This window comes from Ornithorhynchus anatinus, chromosome 4 (genome assembly GCF_004115215.2).
Source record: "Ornithorhynchus anatinus isolate Pmale09 chromosome 4, mOrnAna1.pri.v4, whole genome shotgun sequence".
Taxonomy (NCBI): Eukaryota; Metazoa; Chordata; class Mammalia; order Monotremata; family Ornithorhynchidae; genus Ornithorhynchus; species Ornithorhynchus anatinus.
Genome location: NC_041731.1, coordinates 117,519,704 through 117,541,685, shown reverse-complemented (window position 1 = coordinate 117,541,685; position 21,982 = coordinate 117,519,704). Strand labels below are relative to the sequence as shown.

Here is a 21,982-nt window from a genome sequence, read left to right as displayed (position 1 = left end):
CTATATCGTCAACCCCCAAGCCCAATTCACCTTTTTCCCCTCAACACATGCACACACACACCAATTCAACCATCATCTACAGGGCTGAAGAATGAGTGAAAGGGAAGGTGGAGCATGGTGAGAGGAGTAATTGGGAAAGAAACTGGGAGAGGGATTGGAGGCACTGCAGCACTTTCTATTCCCTTCAGTTCAATAACCTAGCTCGGTGCTTCAAATATCGCTAGGCTGAATTATCCCTACTTTCCTAGGTAACTAGAAAAAAAAAACCAAGTAAAGGCTCTTGCTTATGACTTATGAGGAATATATGACGGAGGAGTTACATGAGGAGATCCAGATACCAGTGCTGCCTTCAGCCTGCTGATCTAATAGGGATGGAAGACTGATGGGGAGATAATGTGGGTCGCCATTCATGCGCTGTGCTGGGAACAAAATCCCAACTATCCCAGGGAGAGGTTGCCTTATAAACAAATGGGCCAATCACATCGAGTAAAAAGGCAAAGAGTGTCTCTGTGATAGAGAGTTAAATGAGTTAAAAAACTGCATCAGTGAGGGAACTGAAGATATTGAATTTGAGGAGAAATAGACCTGTTGGCATTGTCCACAGAGCTCCCAGTCATGAAGCTTGGAGAGAAAGTCAGAAAAGAATTTTGGTTCATTCAGTCACATCCAGTTCTTTCAAGAGGTTTCTGAGGTTAACGATGGTCTGACCCCCCCGAGCCAGGCAGGAAGAAGGAATGGGAACTTGTTTGGTCTGAGAAACCCAGAATCAAGCCTGGCTCAATGAGTCTGGGCCTCTAAGCCCCACTAGGTCATTGAAGAATCCAGCTGTCATGTCAACAGCTGGCAGCAGCTGAAGAGGAGAGTCTTTAAAGATGAACCAGGGGAAAGCCGTGATGTTGGAGCTTGTAATGGTTACTGGAGCACACTGAGGGCAAGGAAGGAGGAACACGGAGGAATGAAGGAAAGGTAACGCTAGTGGCCCTTAGGTGCCACCTAAGGTTGGGATGGAGAAAAGCCATATTGGGGGGACACCAAAGACAGGTTTGAGGGGAAGAAAGGTAGCCTTGGCTCAGGCAGGCAAGAGAGCCAACAAAAAACTCCTTGGTAACAGGCTTTTTCAAACAATCAATCAATAGCATTTATTGATCTCTTACTGTGTGCAGATCACTGTGCCAAGTGCTCAGGAAAGTGCAGTATAAGAGAGTTGGTAGTTATGCTCCTTTTCCACACAAACTTACAGTCCTAACCTCTGGTTAACTGAAATGGGGAAATGAAATAACTCCTTGGGCTATCTTTTCAGGGACAGGAGAGAGATAACCAATCCAGGGGCCCTCCATGGGATCGGCAAATGATGGGCAGGTTTATCCACTCCCAGTTAGGAGAGTCTGCCGTCTTCACACTGATCAGGCAGCCCATAGGCTCAGATTCCCACCCTGACATTTGCAAGAGTGCCAGAGAAGATAATGAAGATGAATGTGTGGGGAGGAATGTTTGCCAGCTCCGCCATTCAGGGAGCCCACATTTCCTGACCCCTCTGAGCCTATGGGACTCTGGAGCTCCTTATGAAAGCCACATAGAGAATTTCATCTACAGTGTCCTGTGCTTGCCAAGATCCTAGGAAAAGGGAGGACCGGGGCCCAGGTGGGCGGCACTCAGCTTCAAGTCAGCAGGGAAAGAGCCTAGAGCCAGAGAGGAGAGTGGCTTCCGCTTGAACGTACATGTCGGAATTTCCCAGGAAGGATTTGGGAGCCAGTCCAGCTCTGCCTCCAACCTCCTCCTCCCTTCCCAAACCAAACTCCTGTCCAAAAGTAAATGTATTATTTATGTGTGCCGCCAATGATCGGTGAATGGCCAGAGGAAGTGCCAGCTGTCTAGTACAGCACGCTATCAGTGACCACTCGATCAATAACATTGATTAAAAGAGCTTCCACACAGTGTGCTGGTAGGGATCATGAGGAGAGCAGAGCCAGGCAGGAACTTGGCCCATCAATTCAGGCACAATTGTGCATCTCCCCCCAACAACTTAATACACCTCTAAGAGGGAAGGGATTTCACCGTTTGCAGTGTTTCCTTTGCCCAGTCTCTGTTTAACTCCTGCTCAAGGCCAGTTTTCGGTTCTGCCAACCTACTCACTGTACCTCAATCTTGTCTGTCTCACTGGTGACCTCTGACCCATGCCCTGCCTCTGGCCAGGAATGCCCTCCCTTTTCATGTAGGACAGACAATTACTCTCCCCACCTTCGTCTTCTCCAAGAGGCCTTCTCTGAACTTCATTTCTCTGACCTTCATTTCTTCTTTTTCACATTCCCTTCTGCATGACCCTGATTGGTTCTCTTAAGTCACCCCTCCCTCAGCCCCACTTAAATCACCCCTCCCTCAGCCCCACAGTACTTATGTACAGATCCATAATTCATTTATATTAATGTCTGTCTCCTCCTCTAGACTGTAAACGTGTTGTGGGCTGGGAATTTGTCAGTTATATATTGTATTGTACTCTCCCAAGTGCTTAGTACAGTGCCCTGAACACAGAAAGTGCTCAATAAATACGATTGATTGATCGATTGAAGGCCCCGGGATGGAGAGGACGAGGGTTCTCCCAGGTCAAAGTTAGCCCCTCCTCTCCTCCCTGGAAACAAATAATAATAGTAATACTATTTGGTAAGCACTGTGAGAAATGTTGCAGTAAATATGAAATAATTATATTAGACACGGTTCTGGTCCCACATAGGGCTCATAATCTAAGGCTGAGAGAGAACAGTTCTTTAATCCCCAATTTACAGGTGAAGTCACAGAGGCCCAGAGAAGTTTAGTGACTTGCTCAAGGTCACGCAGCAGAGAAGTGGCAGGATACACATGTCTTCTGACCTTCCAGTCATTCCCTCCGGCAGCACATTGTGGAGAGGGGCTCAGTAGTGGGCGGAGGACAGAGTCCTTTCTCTTTGAACCAGAACAATCCCAGGCAGCTGTGAAGGAGAAGAGGAGAGGGAACGGGGCCTTGGTGGATGGCCATCCCTAGACCAGTGCCCTCTTTGCCAAGTGGATAACTGGCATCTGCGCCTGCCCATCAGGCATGTGTACGTCCCTCTGACAAACAGCAAGAGAAGTTCTGTGAAATGGGTTAAATATCCAGTCTCCAACCAGTGACATCATCTCAAAACATGTTCCGAATGAAATGGAATTAGGCTTCAGAAGGTACCTCTTGTCTGCATTCCACATTTTTACCACGTGTGAGAATAACAAATCTGCCATGAAATATGTGCAGAAATCAGAGTGGGCCTAATAAGATTCAGGCACTGATGAAGAGTGGAATACACTCTGCCCCTCAGGTCTATTGCCTTCCAGTTTAATTTTCATTGAAATCTTCATCTAAGATAGAGCCCGGGGAGTGTTTGGGGCAGGCAGATTCATGAACTCCCTCGGGTTTCCGACACAGAGAACCAGAGAAGTGGCATGACCTACTCTCCCAAACGCTTAATACTGTGCTCTGCACACAGTAACCACTCAACAAATATGATCAGTTGATTGATTGACTGAAAGAAGCATGGGACTAGGCCTCAGAGGGCCTGGGTTCTAATTCTGGCTCTGCCACATACCTGCTGTGTGGCCTTGGACAAGTCACTTCACTTCTCGGTGCCTCAGTTCCTTCATCTGCAGAATAGGGAATCAATAATTGTTCTCCCTCCTACTTAAACCTTGAGCCCCATGTGAGCACCGTATGAGCCCTGATTCTCTTGTACCTATCCCAGTGCTTAGTACAGTGCTTGTCACATGGTGCTTGGCACATGGTAAGTGCTTAACAAATACTATTATGATCATTATTTTCGTCATTATTATCATCGATAAGAGGAGGTGAGAGAGGGGAGTTGAACAGTATAAATGGGAACCATGGAAGTCCTGCAAAACAGAGTTTCCACGGCACTAAAGATTTTTAAAAACTAGTTACAGAGACATTCATTCATTCATTCAATTGTATTTATTGAGCGCTTACTGTGTGCAGAGCACTGTATAAGCATTTGAAATGTACAGTTCAGCAACAGATAGAGACAGTCCCTGCCCAACAACAGGAAATGTTTTAAAAGTGGAAAAGAGAAAAATGTCCTCTGAGAAAATAACATGCCCTCACACAAGATGGGTTTCTGCGTAATACTGGACTAATGAGAAAACAATTTTGCAGTCTTCCGCTTGTGGATATCCCCATAGTTTAATTAAGGGGTTGTGTTTTCATCAGGTAATGAGGTGTTTCAGATCAGTTGTATAAATGAACCACAAACTAGTTTGCAAAGAATTTGCTTTGTGAGCTGGGGATTTTTAGAAGCAAGTTTAGAAATGTTGGTACTTTTGTGTGAAGAGAAGTTAACCTGGAGACCCATCCTCCCAAGCAATAAAGCAGAACCAACCCAAAGAAGTCACGGCATCCATAGGTAGACAGGGAATATGCCCTTTTATTGTCATATTGTACTCTCCCAAGTGTTTGGTACAGTGTATTGCACACAGTAAGTGCTCAATAAATACGATTGAACAAATGAATGAGGGCACTTAGTACAGTGCACTACATTGAGTAGGTCTGCAGTACCAAGAAATAGCATTATCACTCCAAGAAGGCTCCCCATGGAGGGAAGGGTTTCATTTCACTCTCATCATCACTGACAATCCATGGCTGGAGTTTCATCTCTCACCCATTTGGCTAGGAAAGTCACATGGCCAAATGGATAGATCATGGGCCTGGAAGTCAGAAAGACCTAAATTCTAATCTTGGCTCTGCCAATTGCCTTCTGGGTGACCCTGGGCAAGTCACTTCACTTCTCTGGGCCTCAGTTACCTCATCTGTAAAATAGGGATTAAGACTGTAAGTGAGTCAGTGACTGTGTCCAACCAATTATCTTGTATCCACCCCAGTACTTTAGTACAGTGCCTGGCACATAATGTTTAACAAATGCCATTAAAAAAATACAACATATGGCTATTTATCTCCATTCGTATAACTCCAATTTTCTCTTAAAACAGCTTGTATTGTTAAGGCTGCCAACAAAATGAAGTTCAAAATGAATAGAAGAGTTATAACCATGACGTGAAAGCAGAATAAAAATGGGAATCGTGGAAAAATTTTATATTTTCACTCTGTTCATTTCCTCTAGGGTATCTGTGTTTATCAGTTCAAGTGAAAAAATACTAAAAAAAATTATTCATTCAGTCATATTTATTGAGCACTTACTGTGTGCAGAACACTGTACTAAGCACTTGGAAAGTACAATTCAGCAACAGAGACAATCCCTACCCAACAACAGGCTCGCAGTCTAGAAGGGGGAGACAGACAACAAAACAAATAAACAGGCATTCATATCATCTAAATAGATAAATAAAATTATAGATATATATTCATCATTAATAAAATAGAGTAATAAATATGTACAAATATACACAAGTGCTGGGGGGAGGGGAAGGGGGTAGAGCCAAGGGAGGGAATGGGGTGATGGAGAGGGAAGGAGGAACAGAGAAAAAGGGGGAGCTCAGTCTGAGATTATTTGTTCTTGGTTGCTGCTTTGGAGAAGGGCCAATCAGAATATTTTCAAACTGGAAAAATAACCCAAATTTTAGATTTAATTGTAGATCATTTGGGTGCAATGAAGGAGATTCTGGTTGCCTTCAATCTTCGAGCTGTACCTTAAGGCTTTTCCCCTCACCTTCTGTTTTTTGCAAAAAAAAAAACCAAAAAAGCCTATCAGCCAAAGTTAAATTCTTGTAGCATATTGGGTCCATTGGAGGAAGCCAGAATGCTTCCTCTGGTTATCTCAGGCCATTATATTTTTATTATTGACTATTTTCAACCACCACAGAAAACCAGTACTATTTAGAACCGTTTGAATCATTCCAAGTTAATTTTGACCAGTACTTAGCTCAATTTTCAAGAACTGGAAACTGAAAAAATGTGGAAATTAAAAATAGGTTAGCAGGCTTGCTGTGTCTTTGTAAATTAGCCTTCCTCCAGAAATTTTCAACCCCAAAACAACAATCGCTTCCCCCATACAAGTCATATTCAGGATAGTTCTACCTCCCAGAAGGCAGGTCAACATTCCTAAAAGGAGTGGTAGCATTTCCCCAGGGGCCTGCTGTGCTCCCATCTTGGACTCTTTCCTAGATTCCTGGATCTCTACCTGTATTTCCTTTGGCCAGAGCCCTATGCCGAAGGAGCTGGATATTTCCCATAATGCTTTGAAGTCTCAATAATCAAGTGAAACCTTTCTGGGGTGGAGCTTAGTTCTTGGTCCTTAATAGCAGCCATGTGGAGGAAGCTAGACAACTCAACTGAGGAACAGGAAAGGAAAGAGAAATTATTCTCTCAGTGTTAAAAAGCTCTGCCTTAATCACTAAGTAGTGGGGTTCTTCCATAATAGCTATTAGCCTGCCCACTCCTCCTCAAAGGGTCCAGTACCCAAGAGATTCTGGGAAATACAGTCCCCAGAAGAGAAGAGGTTACTGGAATAGGCCTCTTACACCTTCAATCCCTTTGGTCCCAGTTCCATCTAGCAAATAACATTGCCTAGTGAAAAGAGAATGGGGCTGGGAGTCCTCTGACTCTAATCCTAGCTCTGCAATTTGTCTGTTGTGTGACTTTGGGTAAGTCACTTAACTTCTCTGTGCCTCAGTTTCCTCATCTGTAAAATGGAGATTCAATCCTACTCCTTCCTACTTACACTGTGAGCCCCACGTGAGATAGGATGGTGTCCAACCTGAATATCTTGTATCTATCCAACACTTAATAGGGCTTGGCAAATGGTAAGCACATAACGAATACCATCATTATTAATTATCATTATTGTTATTAATTCTAGCACTGAGTTCCCACTGAGTGCAATACACTAATTTGGAAATTAGGAATTAAAAAGTCAACATGATCTGAGTTCTAAAAGTTTTATATAAATTTGTCAAGAAAGAAGCGCATGATGTGATGATATTTTACTTTCATTTGGCTACCTGATGACCTTTTTCCTTCTTTTCACATAGTTTTGCGTGAGAATAGAAAAGAACCCTGGGCTTGGATTTAGCATCAGTGGTGGAATAAGTGGTCAAGGAAATCCATTTAAACCTTCTGACAAGGTAAGACGTGACTTTCTTATTAACTATTTTAATTGCTGAAAAATTTTCCGGTTTTTGCTGTGTTGGGCAAGGTCAATTAAGACTTGGATAAAAGAATGTGCTTCATTCTTCCATTTAATAAACTGCACACATCCTTAGATGCTCCTTAGGTAGAGGTCAAATTCCATTAAATTGCTGAAAAAACTAATGAGTAATATAAACATTTGCAATATTGTTATGATAAACATCTTTAATTGAAATGAAAGCTATAATAATACTGGATTTTGAAAAAAGAAAAGAAACTGGGAATGACCTAGTGGTCAGAGCCTGGGCCTGGGAGTCAGAAGGACTTGCATTCTAATCCTGGCTCTGTGATTTGCCTGCTGTGTGACTTTGACAAGTCATTTCACTTTTCTGTGCCTCAGGTTCCTCATCAGTGAAAGTGCCCCATCTCTATAATCTTCCCCTTCACCTTCAACCAGCCTGCTACTATGCTGATCCAAGCACTTATCATCTCCCACCTTGTGTGGCTCAGTGGAAAGAGCTCGGGTTTGGGAGTCAGAGGTCTTGGGTTCTAATCCCGGCTCTGCCGATCGTCAGCTGTGTGACCTTGGGCAAGTCACTTAAATTCTCTGTGCCTCAGTTACCTCGTCTGTAAAATGGGATTGAAGACTGTGAGCCCTACATGGGACAACCTGATTACCATGTATCTACCCCAGTGCTTAGAACAGTGCTTGGCACATAGTAAGCACTTAACAAATACCAACATTATTATCATTATTATTGACTATTGCTTCAACCTCCTCGCTGACCTCCTTGCCTCCTGTATCACCCCTCTATCCCATACTACACTCTGCTACCAGATCACTTTTCTAAAACAACATTTAGTCCACGTCTCCTCACTCCTCAAAAAGCTTCACATCACATAGGAACTCCTCACCTCCTGCCTTACCTCCCTGATCTCCTATTAAAACCAAACCGGAACACATCACTCCTCTAATGCCAACCTACTCACTGAACCTTGATCTTATCTCTCTCACCACTTCCCCCTTGCCCACATCCTCCTTCTTTCCTGGAACTTTCTCTCCATTCATGCCCAACAGACCACTACTCTCCCCACCCTCAAAGCCCCACTAAAATCACATCTCTCCTAAGAGACTTAGCCTAAACCTCATCTCCCCTCTTTTTTTAATGGTATTTGTTAAGTGCTTACTATGTCTCAGGTGCTGTACTAAGCTCTAGCACTGTAGTATTTTCCCTCCCTTCTCCATTGCATAAGATCTTCATTTGGATCTGTACCCTTGCGCACTTGATATTCACCCCAGCCCCACAGCCCTTATGTACATGCCATTACATTCTCACATTTCCCTGCTCTGTCATTTATCTTAATGTCTGTCTCCCCTTCTAGACTGTAAACAGCTTGAGGGCAGCAATCATCTCTACCAACAATATTATATTGTACTCTCCCGAGTGATAGTACAGTGCTCTGCCTAAAGTAAGCACTCAGTAATTGCCATCGATTGATTGATTGACAGATGATCCTCTTGTGTTTATGGAGAAGCTGAATAGGAGAGACTGACATTTATCCATCCTCCAGATGTGTCAACACACATCCATCCAACACCTATTTTACCTGTCCCTCTGCTTAGTTGAATGGTATTTATTGAGCTCCTACTTTACTAGGTGTTTAGGAGAGAGTATAAGACATGTAGAAGACACCATCCCTGTACATAAGAAGCTTGTAGTCTAACAACTGACAATCTCTGCTGACTTCCTGCTGGCATCATCTCTCTTCAGAAGCAAATAAGGGGAGAAGCTGATTACTTGTGCAGTGGACACAATCAATCGATCAGTCAATCATTGATGATATTTATTGAGAGCCTACTACATGCAGAGCACTGTACTAAGCACTTCCGTGCCTCAATTACCTCATCTGTAAAATGGGGATTAAAAATGTGAGGCCCACTTGGGACAACATGATTACCCTGTATCAACCCCAGCGCTTAGAACAGGCTTGGCACATAGTAAGCACTTAACAAATACCATCATTATCATTATTATTCAGAAAATACAGTACAACACAGTTGGTAGATATGATCCCTACCCACAGAGGGTTTACAGTCTAAAAGGGCGACAGATCTTAAAATAGATTAGGTATAGGGGAAATAGCTCAGATAACTGCCACAATCTGACTTTTTGCCTTTCTTGTTGAAGATGGTGATAATAATGGTTTCTTTAATTATTAATGATGTGGTATTTGTGAAGCATGTACTCTGTGCTAAGCACAGTACTAAGCAAGAAATCCAAGTTCCACATAGGGCCCATAGTCCAAATAGAAGGGAGCCCAGGCACCGAATGCCCATTTTGCAGATGAGAGAGCCAAGGCCCAGAGAAGTCAAGCGAATTGCCCATGGTCACATAACAGGCAAGTGACAGAGTTGGAATTAGAACTCAGGTCCTCAGACTCCCAGGCCCATGCTCTATGCATTAGGCCATGCTGCTTCTCAAGTTCCTGTGGTATTCCCTCCGTTATCCATAAGTTGAGGAAGGGCCTGCATGAGTGCTAAAAGTGGGTGTCTCCCTTCCCTGTCAGCTGACAGACTGAAAGACAGACAAAAGAATGGACAACTCCAGGCCCTGCCACCCTTTTTTAATCTTTTTGGTAGAGTAACTGCTGAAAAGGATGCAGCAGCCATTCTGGAAGCTGAGAGCCTGTGTTCTGGAACATTCTAGGCAAATACTGTATTTGAGTTATTGCAGGAATTCTGGCCTCAAGCGAGCAAGTAATGGGTTTTTTTTTCTCCCTCCAATTGGCAAAGTTAAACATTTCCAAAAAAAAAAAATCACATATTTACCCAACATTGTGAATCCAGATTACATTGCACTTTCATTAAAGCTGAAGCTCATTTCTAAGTAAGGTCTTCATTGAATGATCCCTTTTTTTTTCTTTTGTTTTTGCTTTTTAGATGTTAGTTAAATGCTTACAGTGTGTAGCACTGTACAGTGTGTACAGTGGGGTAGATAGAGGATAATTGGCCTGGACACAGTTCCTCTCACACGTAGGACTCACGGTCTTAATCCCCACTTTCAAGATGCGGTAACTGAGGTACAGAGAAGTTAAGTGATTGTCCAAAGCTGTGCAGCAGACAAGAGGCAGAGGTGGAATTAGAACCCAGGTCCTCTGACTCTCAAGCCCATGGTCTTTCCCATAGGGTACTAGGCCTCTCTTTCCCTCTTGATGTCAACATGACTTCATTTAATGTTTCTCCACTTGGCATATAATATTGTAATTCAGTTCCATCACAAATGTTGGAGATTTTAAATTTTCTGTTCTGAATGTGATTCTTCTAAGAGAGAAAATCACCCGCTGGAATGAATGTATTTATACTACTAATAGATTTGATCTGGTTTGATTTGGTAGTAGGCAAATTCAATTATAAACATGTCATTTGAATATTATCAGTTCAGTTGGAAATTTCTAAATTAAGGCTCAGCAAGTAGCCTGTTAGTTGAAATTTAGCTGTGAATACTTTGATGGTTTTTTTCTATTTTTTTTTACCTAAAAGGACAACTCAATGTAAAGTTTCCTTAATATTTTAAATCACTGTCCTTAACACATCTTCTCTGATTAATATGATCAGTTTTAAAGTGCTACAGCAGTTACACATTTTAGCATTTCAGTGATTTTTAGTTGATCTGAATATGACTCTATGATGCTCTAATATGTTTTAATTAAACTTGGGCAAAAGAATTTCATTTCTCTAACACTACAGAGAAGACATTTCACTGTTCTCATCAATCAATAACTGCGAAAAGTACTTACAGGCTTGAAAATATTTGAGTTATCACTTACATGGTGTGCCTAACTAATTTCTAATCTACAGAAGGTGCGTAATTGATCTGTTTGTGCCTTATTCAAATTTTTTTCTTTACATAATGATTCTTGACTGTGATATTGCTCTTCGATGTGTACACTGAGATGGCCAATCTCACTCCCAATGCCCAGCCTGGTTAGAGAGGTCATTTTACTGGCCATTCAACAGCATGAGTGACTTCCTTAATTAGCTCTTCAGTGAGATTTAAAAAACAGCAACAACAAACTCCTGACTTTGTTACAACTGCCATGTGGAATGAGAGAATAAGAGACATTTTCCTTAATCCACTCTACCTCTGTGGTCCTAGAACCAAGAATGCTCTCTTGCTTCTTCAGTTATCAGTAGGGAACTTTAACATTTTTTGGCAAAGGAGCTGGGACATAACCCCAAAAGCAGAGGGAGTTTCCAGGTGGAATCATCTCTGTGAAGATATCTACCTTCCCGCTCTTCTGGATGACCCAGAAGTTGAAATTGTTGGTCTAATTAGTGCTATATAGGGTAGTTGACGGGAAAAACAGCCTTGGGATCTGCTTACTGGTTTGCACGTTTGTGGAACATTTGATTTCTGAGACCTATGCTAATCTGGAGAAAATGAAGCGTCATTTCATGCTGCTCCACTGCTAAGTAGATGATGGAGATATTAATCAATAGAATGTTGGTAATTAGAATAGACAATGATTTAGCCAGTGGAATAGCATTAGATAAGAAATATGCCAAAGCTCTTTGTTTGGGACTGCTTAACCTCTCTGTCAGGCACAGTCTGAGCTCCCCGAAGGACCAACCAGCTATGGATGGTGGGGACCTTGAGTATCAGGTAGGGAGTGAGGTCTAACTAACCTCTGCACTCCCTTGGTACCTCAAGGCACACTCATCTCAGTGCCGGCAGTGTTCACTGTCCACCTTCCCTGAGACTGCGAACCTGGGAGATAATAATAGTAATAATTGTACAGTGCCAAGCACTGTACTGAACACTGGGATTTGATGTACTATAAGCAGGCAGGACACAGTCTCTGTCCCGAATGGGGCTCACAGTCCAAGAGGAAGGGAGAACAAGTATTTTATCCCCATTTTGCAGATGAGGAAATTGAGGCACAGAGAAGTTAAGAGACTTGCTCAAGGTCACTCAGCAGGCAAGGGATGGAGCAAGGATTAGAATCCAGGACCTCTGACTCCCTAACCCATGCTCTTTCCACAAGGCCACATTACTGCCTCTCCGTCCATCTCCATAAGAGGAGGCAGGTCCATTTTGGGAAATTCCTTCCTAGAGAATGCAGGGACCAAACCAGGACCCTCTATCCCTCCCCTCTGCCTCCTGCCAACAAAGTATTGGTATAATTTAAATGGAACTACAGAAAGCTGAACAATTTGGAGAGGTTCCAATTCATGGACTAGCAAGCATTCTTTGGTCAACTCAGAAATCTAAGTACCGAGGTTCACCCATGCCTCAAGGATCATGATGACCCTTGATGTTGCTTTAGAACATTGCTTCTGATGTTGCTTCTGAACAGCTCCATAATTATGGCATTTTTAAGCCTTACTTTCTATCTGCCTAGTCATACAGAATAATCAGATCAGATGGTCCCTATGCCCCACTGGACTCACAGTTGAAGAAAGAGAGAGAACAGATATCTTATCCCCATTTTACAGCTGAAGAAACTGAGTCCCAGAACAGATAAGTGATTGCTCAAAGTCACACAGAAAGCCAGTAGCATAATTGGGCTACAACCTGGGTCTTTTGACTCCAAGCCCATGCTCTTTCCAATCAGCTAGGGTTTCATCACCTAAGCCAACTTTGCACAAAATGCTTGTTGGGGAAAAACAGGAGGATAAAGGTCCCCTGACTCCCACCCTTAAGGGTTAATTCATTGTGGCATTAGACTGGGGCTGTCAGGAGTGGGTCTGGAACAGCCTCAGGAAGCCTAGCCTCATCTTAGCTCATCCAACCTCTCGAGGTTTCCGCTCAAATGGATGGGAAGACGAGTCCACTCCCAGCAAGTCCTTCACCCAGTTGCGTAGACCTCCCGACCAACGACAACCTTCTCCGTGTTCTTCGGCTGTGACAGATGAATGGGTTTTACAGATCCTGGATGATTGTCAAGGAAAATAAGGAGGAAGAATAACAAGAAAAGAACAAAAGCAATTTCATTATTGCAGGAACCTCCATCTGAGCAACTCCAGTGGGCCCAGAATTGTTTTTTCAGGTTCTGAGAGAAGACTGCAGCACACTGGTAAAGTGCTAGTAAAGTGGCATTTTGACCGATGACTGGTTCTGCAAGAGACATCAGCTTGTGTAGCACCATGCAGTTTGTGGAGGATTCAGGGAGTTATCGGGGTGATTCTCCCTGCTTAAGAATAATAAAAATAGTAATGGTATTTGATAAGTGCTTACTATAATAATGATGGTATTTGTTAAACACTTGCTATATGCCAAGCACTGTTCTAAGCATTGGGGTAATAATAATGTTGGCATTTGTTAAGTGCTTACTATGTGCCAAGCACTGTTCTAAGCGCTGGGGTAGATACAAGGCAATCAGGTTGTCCCACATGGGGCTCACAGTCTTAATCCCCATTTTATAGATGGGGTAACTGAGGCCCAGAGAAGTGAAGTGACTTTTCCAAAGTCCCACAACTGACAAGTGGCTGAGGCGGGATTTGAACCCATGACCTCTGACTCCCAAGCCCAGGCTCTTTCCACTGAGCCACGCTGCTTCTCAATCTGTGTCACTCTTCTAAGCACTGTGTCACTCTTCTAAGCACCATGACAGATTCAAGTTAATCCATCAATCAGTCTGTCAATGGTGTTTTTTGAGCAGCTATTGTGTGTGCAGAACATTCTACTTAAAGATTGGAAGAGTTCAGTAAAACAGAGTTGGTAGACATGATCTCTTCTCACAAGGATTTTAAAGTCTAGAGATGCAGTCTCTGCCACATCGGGACTCACAGTCTAAGTATTTCCCATTTTACAGATGAGGAAACTGAGGCCCAGAGAGGTGAAGTGACTTGCCCAATGTCACCCAGCAGGCAAATGGCAGAACTGGAATTAGAACCCAGGCTCTCTGACTCCCCAGGCCCCTGCTCTTTGTACTAGGCTAGGCCAGGCTGCTTCTCTAGCTGAACATGGTTACAAGTGCTGAACATGGTTACAAGTCATAGACTGAGTATCTTTTCAGCTAAATAGAAAGTCTGGTGCATATGCTCTCTGAAGAGCGCTTGCTAAGCAAGTATATTACTTACAAACAAGCCTGGATTAAGTCTAGCAAACCAAAAACTTGCTTACAGTAAATTGATTGAAATTTGAAAATGCGGTCTGGTTTGTCGTGTTTTTGATGAACAGCCTCTGCTCAACATTACGGAAGGTCATTCATTATGGCTCAGTATCAAAATCCACTTCTTACTGAAGCCATTTCTGAGAGAAACCCATAGTAATAATAATAATTATAACAGTTGAGGTATTTAAATGCTTACTGCATGCCGAGCACTGTACTAATCTCCAAGGTAATCAGGATGGACACAGTCCATGTCCCACATGAAGTTCATATCTAAGGTGGAGGGAGAAAAGGTATTGAATCCTCATTTTATAAATGCGGAAACTGAGATACAGAGAAGTAAAATGACTTGCCCAAGGTTATACAGCAGGAAAATTGTGGAGCTGGGATTAGAACTCAGGTCCTCTGACTTCAAGCCCCATGCTCTTGCCACTAAAGCATGCCATGGCTTAGGAGATTTTTAAGAGTGGATCACTTATGACAAATCGTATGTGTAGGGAGAAGAGGGATTAGAAGAACAGCCATATGTGGAAATTACCCAACTGAGGACTGATATCATGGCCTAGGAACGACACTGTGGCCATGGGACATCAACCACTCATTAACATTTAGGAGATAGCTAGCTCTGGGGACTGGGGGGTGGGGGGGGCGTGTTTTGAAACACTTGTAACCTGAATTTTAGAGAACATTCAGGACACATGTCCCCACTCCTCAAGAAACTCCAGTGGTTGCCCATCCACCTGTGCATCAAACAAAAACTCCTCACCATTGTCTCTAAAGCACTCAGTCACTTTGCCCCCTCCTTCTTCACCTCACTACTCTCCTACTACAACCCAGCCCGCACACTTCGCTCCTTTAATGCTAACCTTCTCACTGTGCGCCTTGATCTCGTCTATCTCGCCACTGACCCTTCGTCCACGTCCTGCCTCTGCCCTGGAAGGCCATCCCTCCTCAAATCCAACAATCACTCTCCCCGCCTTCAAAGCCCTATTGAGGGCCCATCTCCTCCAAGAGGCCTTCCCTGACTAAGCCACATTTTCCTCTTCTCCCACTCCCTTCTGCATCACCCTGATTTTCTCCCTTTGTTTATCCCCTCTCCCAGCCCCATAGTGCTTATGTACAATTCTGTAATTTGTTTATATTAATGTCTGTCTCCCCCCCTCTAGACTCTAAGCTCATTGTGGCAGGGAATTGCTTTTTTATTGTTGTATTGTGCTCTCCCAAGCGCTTAGTACAGCAATCTGCACACAATAAGCACCCAATAAATATGACTGAAAAAATGAATGAATGAAAGAATGCTCCCAATAGTGGATAGGCATAGTGCAGGTTAGGGCGAGGTGGGCACAAGTCAGTCTGCCACCAAGGAAGGGGCTGGGTTGCCCGAACAGGTTGTCCCTATCTGGGCCAGGGGCCACATCCTGCCAGAAGAGGGCAAGGAGCAAGTCTTCACCTTTTCTCCCCCTGCCTTTCCCATCCCTTCTGACTCTATGGGCCTACCAGGCTCACAGCCCAGGGCTTAGAACGACAGCCCGGGGCCTGGGACAGCAGATCCATGTTAAAAGAGAGGCTGTGGGCCCCAGCAGCCAAGATAGAGCAGGGGCCAGCAGGCTGAGTCCATCCAGGCACTTTCAGGCCCTCCCTGATCACTTGGGTAGGGGCATTCCCCCCACCAGCTGAATCACTGCAGCAGTTTTCCAACTGTAACTGCCGTTCCATTTTTCGCTTTACGGGAGCTGAGTTCTGGCCCTTTCCAGCTTACTTTCTACCCTGACACCTATTATTTTGCAGAACTCTTTACTAAGCAATTAGGAGAGTATGATAAAAGGGAAGCAGCATGGCCTAGTGGATAGAGCCCGGGCCTGGGAGCCAGAAACATCTGCATTCTAATCCCGATTCTTCCACTTTTCTGGTCTGTGACCTTGAGAAAATCATTTCGTTTCCTCTGTGCCTCAGTTACCTCATCCGTAAATAGGAATTAAGACCAGGAACACCATGTGGGACTGGGACTGTGTCCATCCCCATTTTCACTGAAGCCACCTCAGTGCTTAGTACAGTGCCTAGCACATAGTAAGCACTTAACAAATACCACAGTGATTATGATTATTATTATTAATAAAAGAAGGCACAATCCCTGCCCACAATGCCCTTACAGTCTAGCAGGGAAGACAGGTATGAGGTTATTTACAATATCACATATTTTTAATTATATATTATAAATTCTTTATTTATATTCATGTCTGTCTCCCCCTCTAGACTATGAACTCATTACGGGAAGGGAAAATGTCTGAGCACGAGCCTGGGAGTCAGAAAGACCTGGGTTCTAATCCCAGCTCTGCCTCATGTCAGCTGTGTGACCTTGGCAAGCCACTTCACTTCTCTATGCCTCAGTTACCCCCTCAGTAATATGGGGTTAAAAGTGTGAGCTCCATGTGGGACAGGGACTGTGTCCAACCTGATTAACTTGTATCTATTGCAGTGCTTAGAATAGTGCCTGGCACATAATAAGTGCTTAACAGGTACCATAATTATTGTTATTATTATTAACTATGTTGTCTTGTACTCTTCCAAGCACTTAGTACAGTGCTCTGCACTTAGTAAGTGCTCAATAAATAACATTGATTGATTGATACAAATAAAAAGTAGAAAAGCAGCATGACATAGTGGGAAGAGCACAGGACTGGAAACCAGGAGACTTGGGTTCTAATTCCAGCTCTTCTATTCACCTGTCGCATGTCCTTGAGCAGGTCACTTGTCTTCTCTGTGCCTCAGTTTCCTCATCTGTAAAAAGGCAGTTGAATGTCTTTTCTCCCGCCAACTTAGACTCTGAGCCCTGTGTGGCCAGGGACTGTTTCTCATCTGATCGGATTAGATTGCATCTACCCAAGCATTTAACACAGTGTTTGGTACATATTAAGGGCTTAACAAATGCCACTATTGTTATTATTTTCGTGAAGAAGAAAAAAAAGAAAGGGAGGGAGAGGAGAAGGGGAAGAAGGAGAAGGGGAAGGGAAAAGGGGAGGAGAAGGGGGGAAGGGGAAGAAGGAAAAGGGAAAGGAGAAGGAGGAAAAGGAGAAGGGGAGAGAAAGAGATGGGGAAGGGGAAGAGAAAGAGGAAAGAGAGGAGAAGAAGTAAAGGAAGAAAGACTCAAATATGTAATATGATACGTGCAAAAGTACAAGAAAGAGCAGTGTGCAAATAAGAATATCACAGCAATGTGCTTCCATACCAACTCCAGAGGATCCTTCAGAAAGGAAGGGATTTGGGCTGCTGGAGAAATGAAACATGGTTGTGAAGGAAAATCCTACAATGAACCAACTAACCACCAGTGTCTTGAGTGAAAGCCTGTTCCCTCACTGTAATGCAAGGCCTCCACCATCCCAGATGGCAGAGACAGGAGAAGACCACTGTACATCTGTAACAATAGCCTCTGAATCCGACACTAAATGGATCAGCAGCAAATAGAGCACTAGAGTTGGACCTCCCAAGAAAATCTAGAAACACTTTAACTTTGTAGAGAATTATTTCAAAGTGAAGTTCATGTGCACTTCACAAGGGGTGAAGCTTGAGAGTTAAGACATATTCTCCAATTTACTGTGTTCCCTTTAGCACTAATTCGACCTAGTGCTCTCTAAGTATTGATATTCTGATCCCTTTATATTCTCATTTCAGTTTAATGGTATTTGTTAAGTGCTTACTATGTGCCAAGCACTGGGGTAATCAGGTTGTTCCATGTGATGGCTCACAATCTTAATCTCAATTTTACAGGTGAGGTAACTAAGGCACAGAGAAGTTAAGTGACTTGCCCACGGTCACCCAGCAGGCAGTTGGCAGAGACGGGATTAGAACCCACGTCCTCTGACTCCTAGGCCCATGCTCTTTCCACTGAGCAACCCTCATTTGTTTAGTTGATTGTGATTATTTTAAATCTAGGTTGGATCTATAGTAAACCCTTAAGGTACTGTGGCTTATGGTAATTATTCTCTATTCACTTTGCATGTTTTCACTGCATTTATTTGTTTAGTTGCTCATGAATGCTATATGCCATTCACATCATTCACTAGCCACTAAAAAGATCAATCAATTAATCAGTGGTATTTATTGAGCACTTACTATGTACAGAGCACTGTATTATGTGTTTGGGAGAGTACAATACAGCAGAATTAGTATATACATTCCCTTCCCATAATGAGCTTACAGTCTAGAGGGGAAAAAAGACACTTATATGAATAAATGAGTAAATAAATAACTAAAAAAGATTTTGGAAATGAGCAAACCCTATTTACAGTTATTCTTATAGACAAATTTGATTTGCTTAATATTATTTCACTTAATGTCAGTTTTTGTTTGAGAACCAATTAAAAGTGTTAAGGAAGGACAGAAATTTCTTTACATTAATGGTAAATTGTATTTACTTGGGGCCACCTACTTACAGTAAAAACTTCCTTAATTCAGTTGAAAAAAGGGGAGTCCGGTTTGAATCACAAGTTTGCCTCTTGCTTGAATGGAGTCTTCAAATCTGCTTCTAATGAGTGCAAGATGTCCTTGGACTTCCTTCCGTCACCTCAAACTAAACATGTCTAAAACAGAACTTTGTACCTTCCCATCTAAACCCTGTCCTTCCAGTGACTTTCCCATCACTGTAGATTGCACCACCATCCTGTCTCACAAGTCCGTAACCTTGGCGTTATCCTTGACTCCTCTCTCTCATTCAACCTATATATTCAACTCATCACTAAATCCTGTTGGCTCGACCTTCATAACACCGTACAAATCCACCCTTTTCTCCCCATCCAAAATGCTACCATGTTGATCCAAGCACTAATCCTATCATTCATTCATTCAGTCGTATTTATTGAGTGCTTTATTGTGTGCAGAGCACTGTACTAAGTGCTAGGAAAGCACAAGACAGCAATAAAGACAATCCCTGCCCACAATGGCTCACAGTGTACGGGGGGGAGACAGACAGACATCAATACAAGTACAAAGGCATCAATGTAAATAAATAGCATTATAGATATACAAATATTTACATAAGTGCTGTGGGGTGGGGAAAGTGGGATAGCAAAGGGAACGAGATGAGGTGACGTGGAAAGGAGAGGTAGCTGAGGAAAAGGAGGCTTATTCTGGGAAGGCCTCTTGGAGGAGGTGTGCCTTCAGGAGGACTTTGAAGGGGGGAAGAGTGGTTGGCAGATTTGAGAAGGGAGGGCACTCCAGGCCAGAGGTAGGACGTGGGACGGGATCAATGGCTAAACAGACGAGATTGAGTTACAGTAAGAAGGTTAGCACCAGAGGAGCAGAGTGTGCTGGCTTGGATGTAGAAGGAGAGAAGGGAGGTGAGGTAAGAAGGGGCAAGGTGATGGAGAGCTCTAAAGCCTATAGTGAGGAGTTTTTGTTTGATAGAGAAGTTGATAGGCAGCCACTGGAGATTTTTGAGGAGGGGGGTGGCATGCCCTGAACCTTTCTATAGAAAGATAATATGGGCAGCAGAATGAGGTATGGACTGAAGTGGGGAGAGGCAGGAGGTTGGGAGGTCAGAAAGGAGGCTGATGCAGTAATCTAGTCAGGATAGGATGAGTGGAAGCATGGAAGCGGTTTGGATGGAGAGGAAAGGGCAGATCTTGGTGATGTTGTGAAGGTGAGATGGGCAGGATTTGGTGGCAGATTAGATATGTTGGGTGAATGAGAGAACAGAGTCAAGGATGACACCAAGGTTATGGTCTTGTGAAATGGGAAGGATGGTGGTGCCTTCTACAGTGACAGGAAAGTTTGGTAGAGAACAGGGTTTGGGAAGGAAGATAAGGAGCTATGTCTTGGACATATTGAGTTTGAGGTGGCAGGAGGACATCCAAGTAGAGATATCCTGAAGTCAGGAGGAGATGCGAGCCTGGAGGGAGGGAGAGACAGCAGGGGCGGAGGTATAGATTTGGATGCCATCTGCATAGAGATGATAGTTGAAGCCATGGGAGCGAATGAGTTCACCAAGGGAGTGAGTGTAGATGGAGAACAGAAGAGGGCCAAGAACTGAACCTTGAGGGACCCCTAAAGTTAGGGGATGGGAAAGTTAGAGACTGAGAATGAATGGCCCAAGAGATGAGAACCAGGAGAGGATGGAGTCAGTGAAGCCAAGGTTGGATAATGTATTGAGGAGAAGGGGATGGTCCAAGGTGTCAAAGGCAGCTGAGAGGTCGAGGAGGATTAGGAAGGAGTAGGAACCTTTGGATTTGGCAAGAAGGAGATCATTAGCGACCTTTGAGGGGGGGTTTTCAGTGGAGTGAAGGGGCGGAAGCCAGATCGGAGGAGGTCCAGGAGAGAATTGTAGGAGAGGAATTTGAGGCAGTGTGTGTAGACAATGCGCTCAAGGAGTTTGGAGAGGAAAGGTAGGAGGAAGATGGGGCGATAACTGGAAGGGGCTGTGGGGTCAAGGGAGGGTTTTTTTTATGATGGGGGAGATGTGGGCATGTTTGAAGGCAGTGTATCCTTCAGTGTACTTTTCACTTTGCTGCCTAGATCACTTTTCTACAAAAAATGTTCAGGCCATTTTTCTCCACTCTTCAAGAACTTCCAGTGGTTTCCCATCCACCTTTACATCAAACAGAAATTTCTCACCATTGGCTTAAAGCACTCTATCACCTTGTCCCCTCCTACCTCACTTCACTACTCTCCTACCTAGCTCCAACACTTTGCTTCTCTAGTGATAGCCTTCTTACTATACTTCAGACTCGTCTATCTCGCCGCCAACCATTCATTCACACATTCCCTTTGGCCTGGAATGCCCTCCTTCCTCATATCTGAAGTTAATTACTCTCCCTGCTTCAAAGCCTTATTGAAGGCACATCTCCTTCAAGAGGTCTTCCCTAACTAAACCTTCCTTTCCTCTTCTCCCTCTCCCTTCTGCGTCACCCTGACTTGCTCCCTTCATTCATCCCTCCCCACCACACAGCCCTGCAGCATTTATGTACATGTCTGTAATTTATTTATATTAATGTCTGTCTCCCTCTTTAGACTGTAAACTCGCTGTGTTTGGGGAATATGTCTGTACATTATTATACGTAGAAGCAGTATGGCATAATGGAAAGAACACAGGCTTGGGAGTCAGAGGTCGTGGGTTTTATCCCCAAATCTTTCATTTGTCTGCTGTGTGACCTTGAGCAAGTCACTTCACATCTCTAGCTCTCAGTTACCTCATCTGTAAAATGTGGATTAAGACTGTGAGCCACCCGTGGGACAACCTGATTATCTTGTATCTACGCCAGCACTTAGAACAGTGCTTGGCACATAGCAAATGTTTAACAAATACCATTATTATTATTGTATCATACTCTCCTAAGTGCTTAGTACAGTGCCCTGCACACAGTAAGCTCTCATTAAAACTGACTGACTGATTGTTCTATGTTTCAAAGCTCATCTGTCTCACCACCATCACCAAAACCACTATCCTCTGATCGATTGACTGATTCCTCTGCAAATTCTCCTACCACTTGGATCACTATGGCTTTGTTACTCTCCAAAGAGATTGAGAACACCTTTCTATTTTTTCAATTTTCTTTATTGTATTTGTTAAGCACTTACAAATGTGTCAGGCACTGTATTAAGCACTAGGGTAGATACAAGCTAGTCTGGTAGGATATAATCCATGTCTCACATGAGGCTCACCATCTTAGTCCCCATTTTACAGACGAGATAGTAGCAGGGCCAGTGGATAGAGCACAGGCCTGGAAGACAGAAGGACCTGAGTTCTAATCCCAGTTTGGCCACTTTTCTTCTGTG

The 21,982-nt window shown here is 43.5% G+C and overlaps 1 protein-coding gene across 3 annotated transcripts in view; it reads left to right on the top strand.

The window, feature by feature from the left end:
• The window catches only part of LRRC7 (leucine rich repeat containing 7), a 551,725-nt gene that overhangs the window by 487,247 nt on the left and 42,496 nt on the right, over positions 1 to 21,982 (top strand). For all 3 annotated transcript variants that reach the window (XM_039911928.1, XM_039911927.1, XM_039911926.1), the window contains one exon: positions 7,003 to 7,095. In XM_039911928.1, coding sequence (XP_039767862.1) covers positions 7,003 to 7,095 — 93 coding nt within the window. The remainder of the gene's footprint in view (positions 1 to 7,002; positions 7,096 to 21,982) is intronic.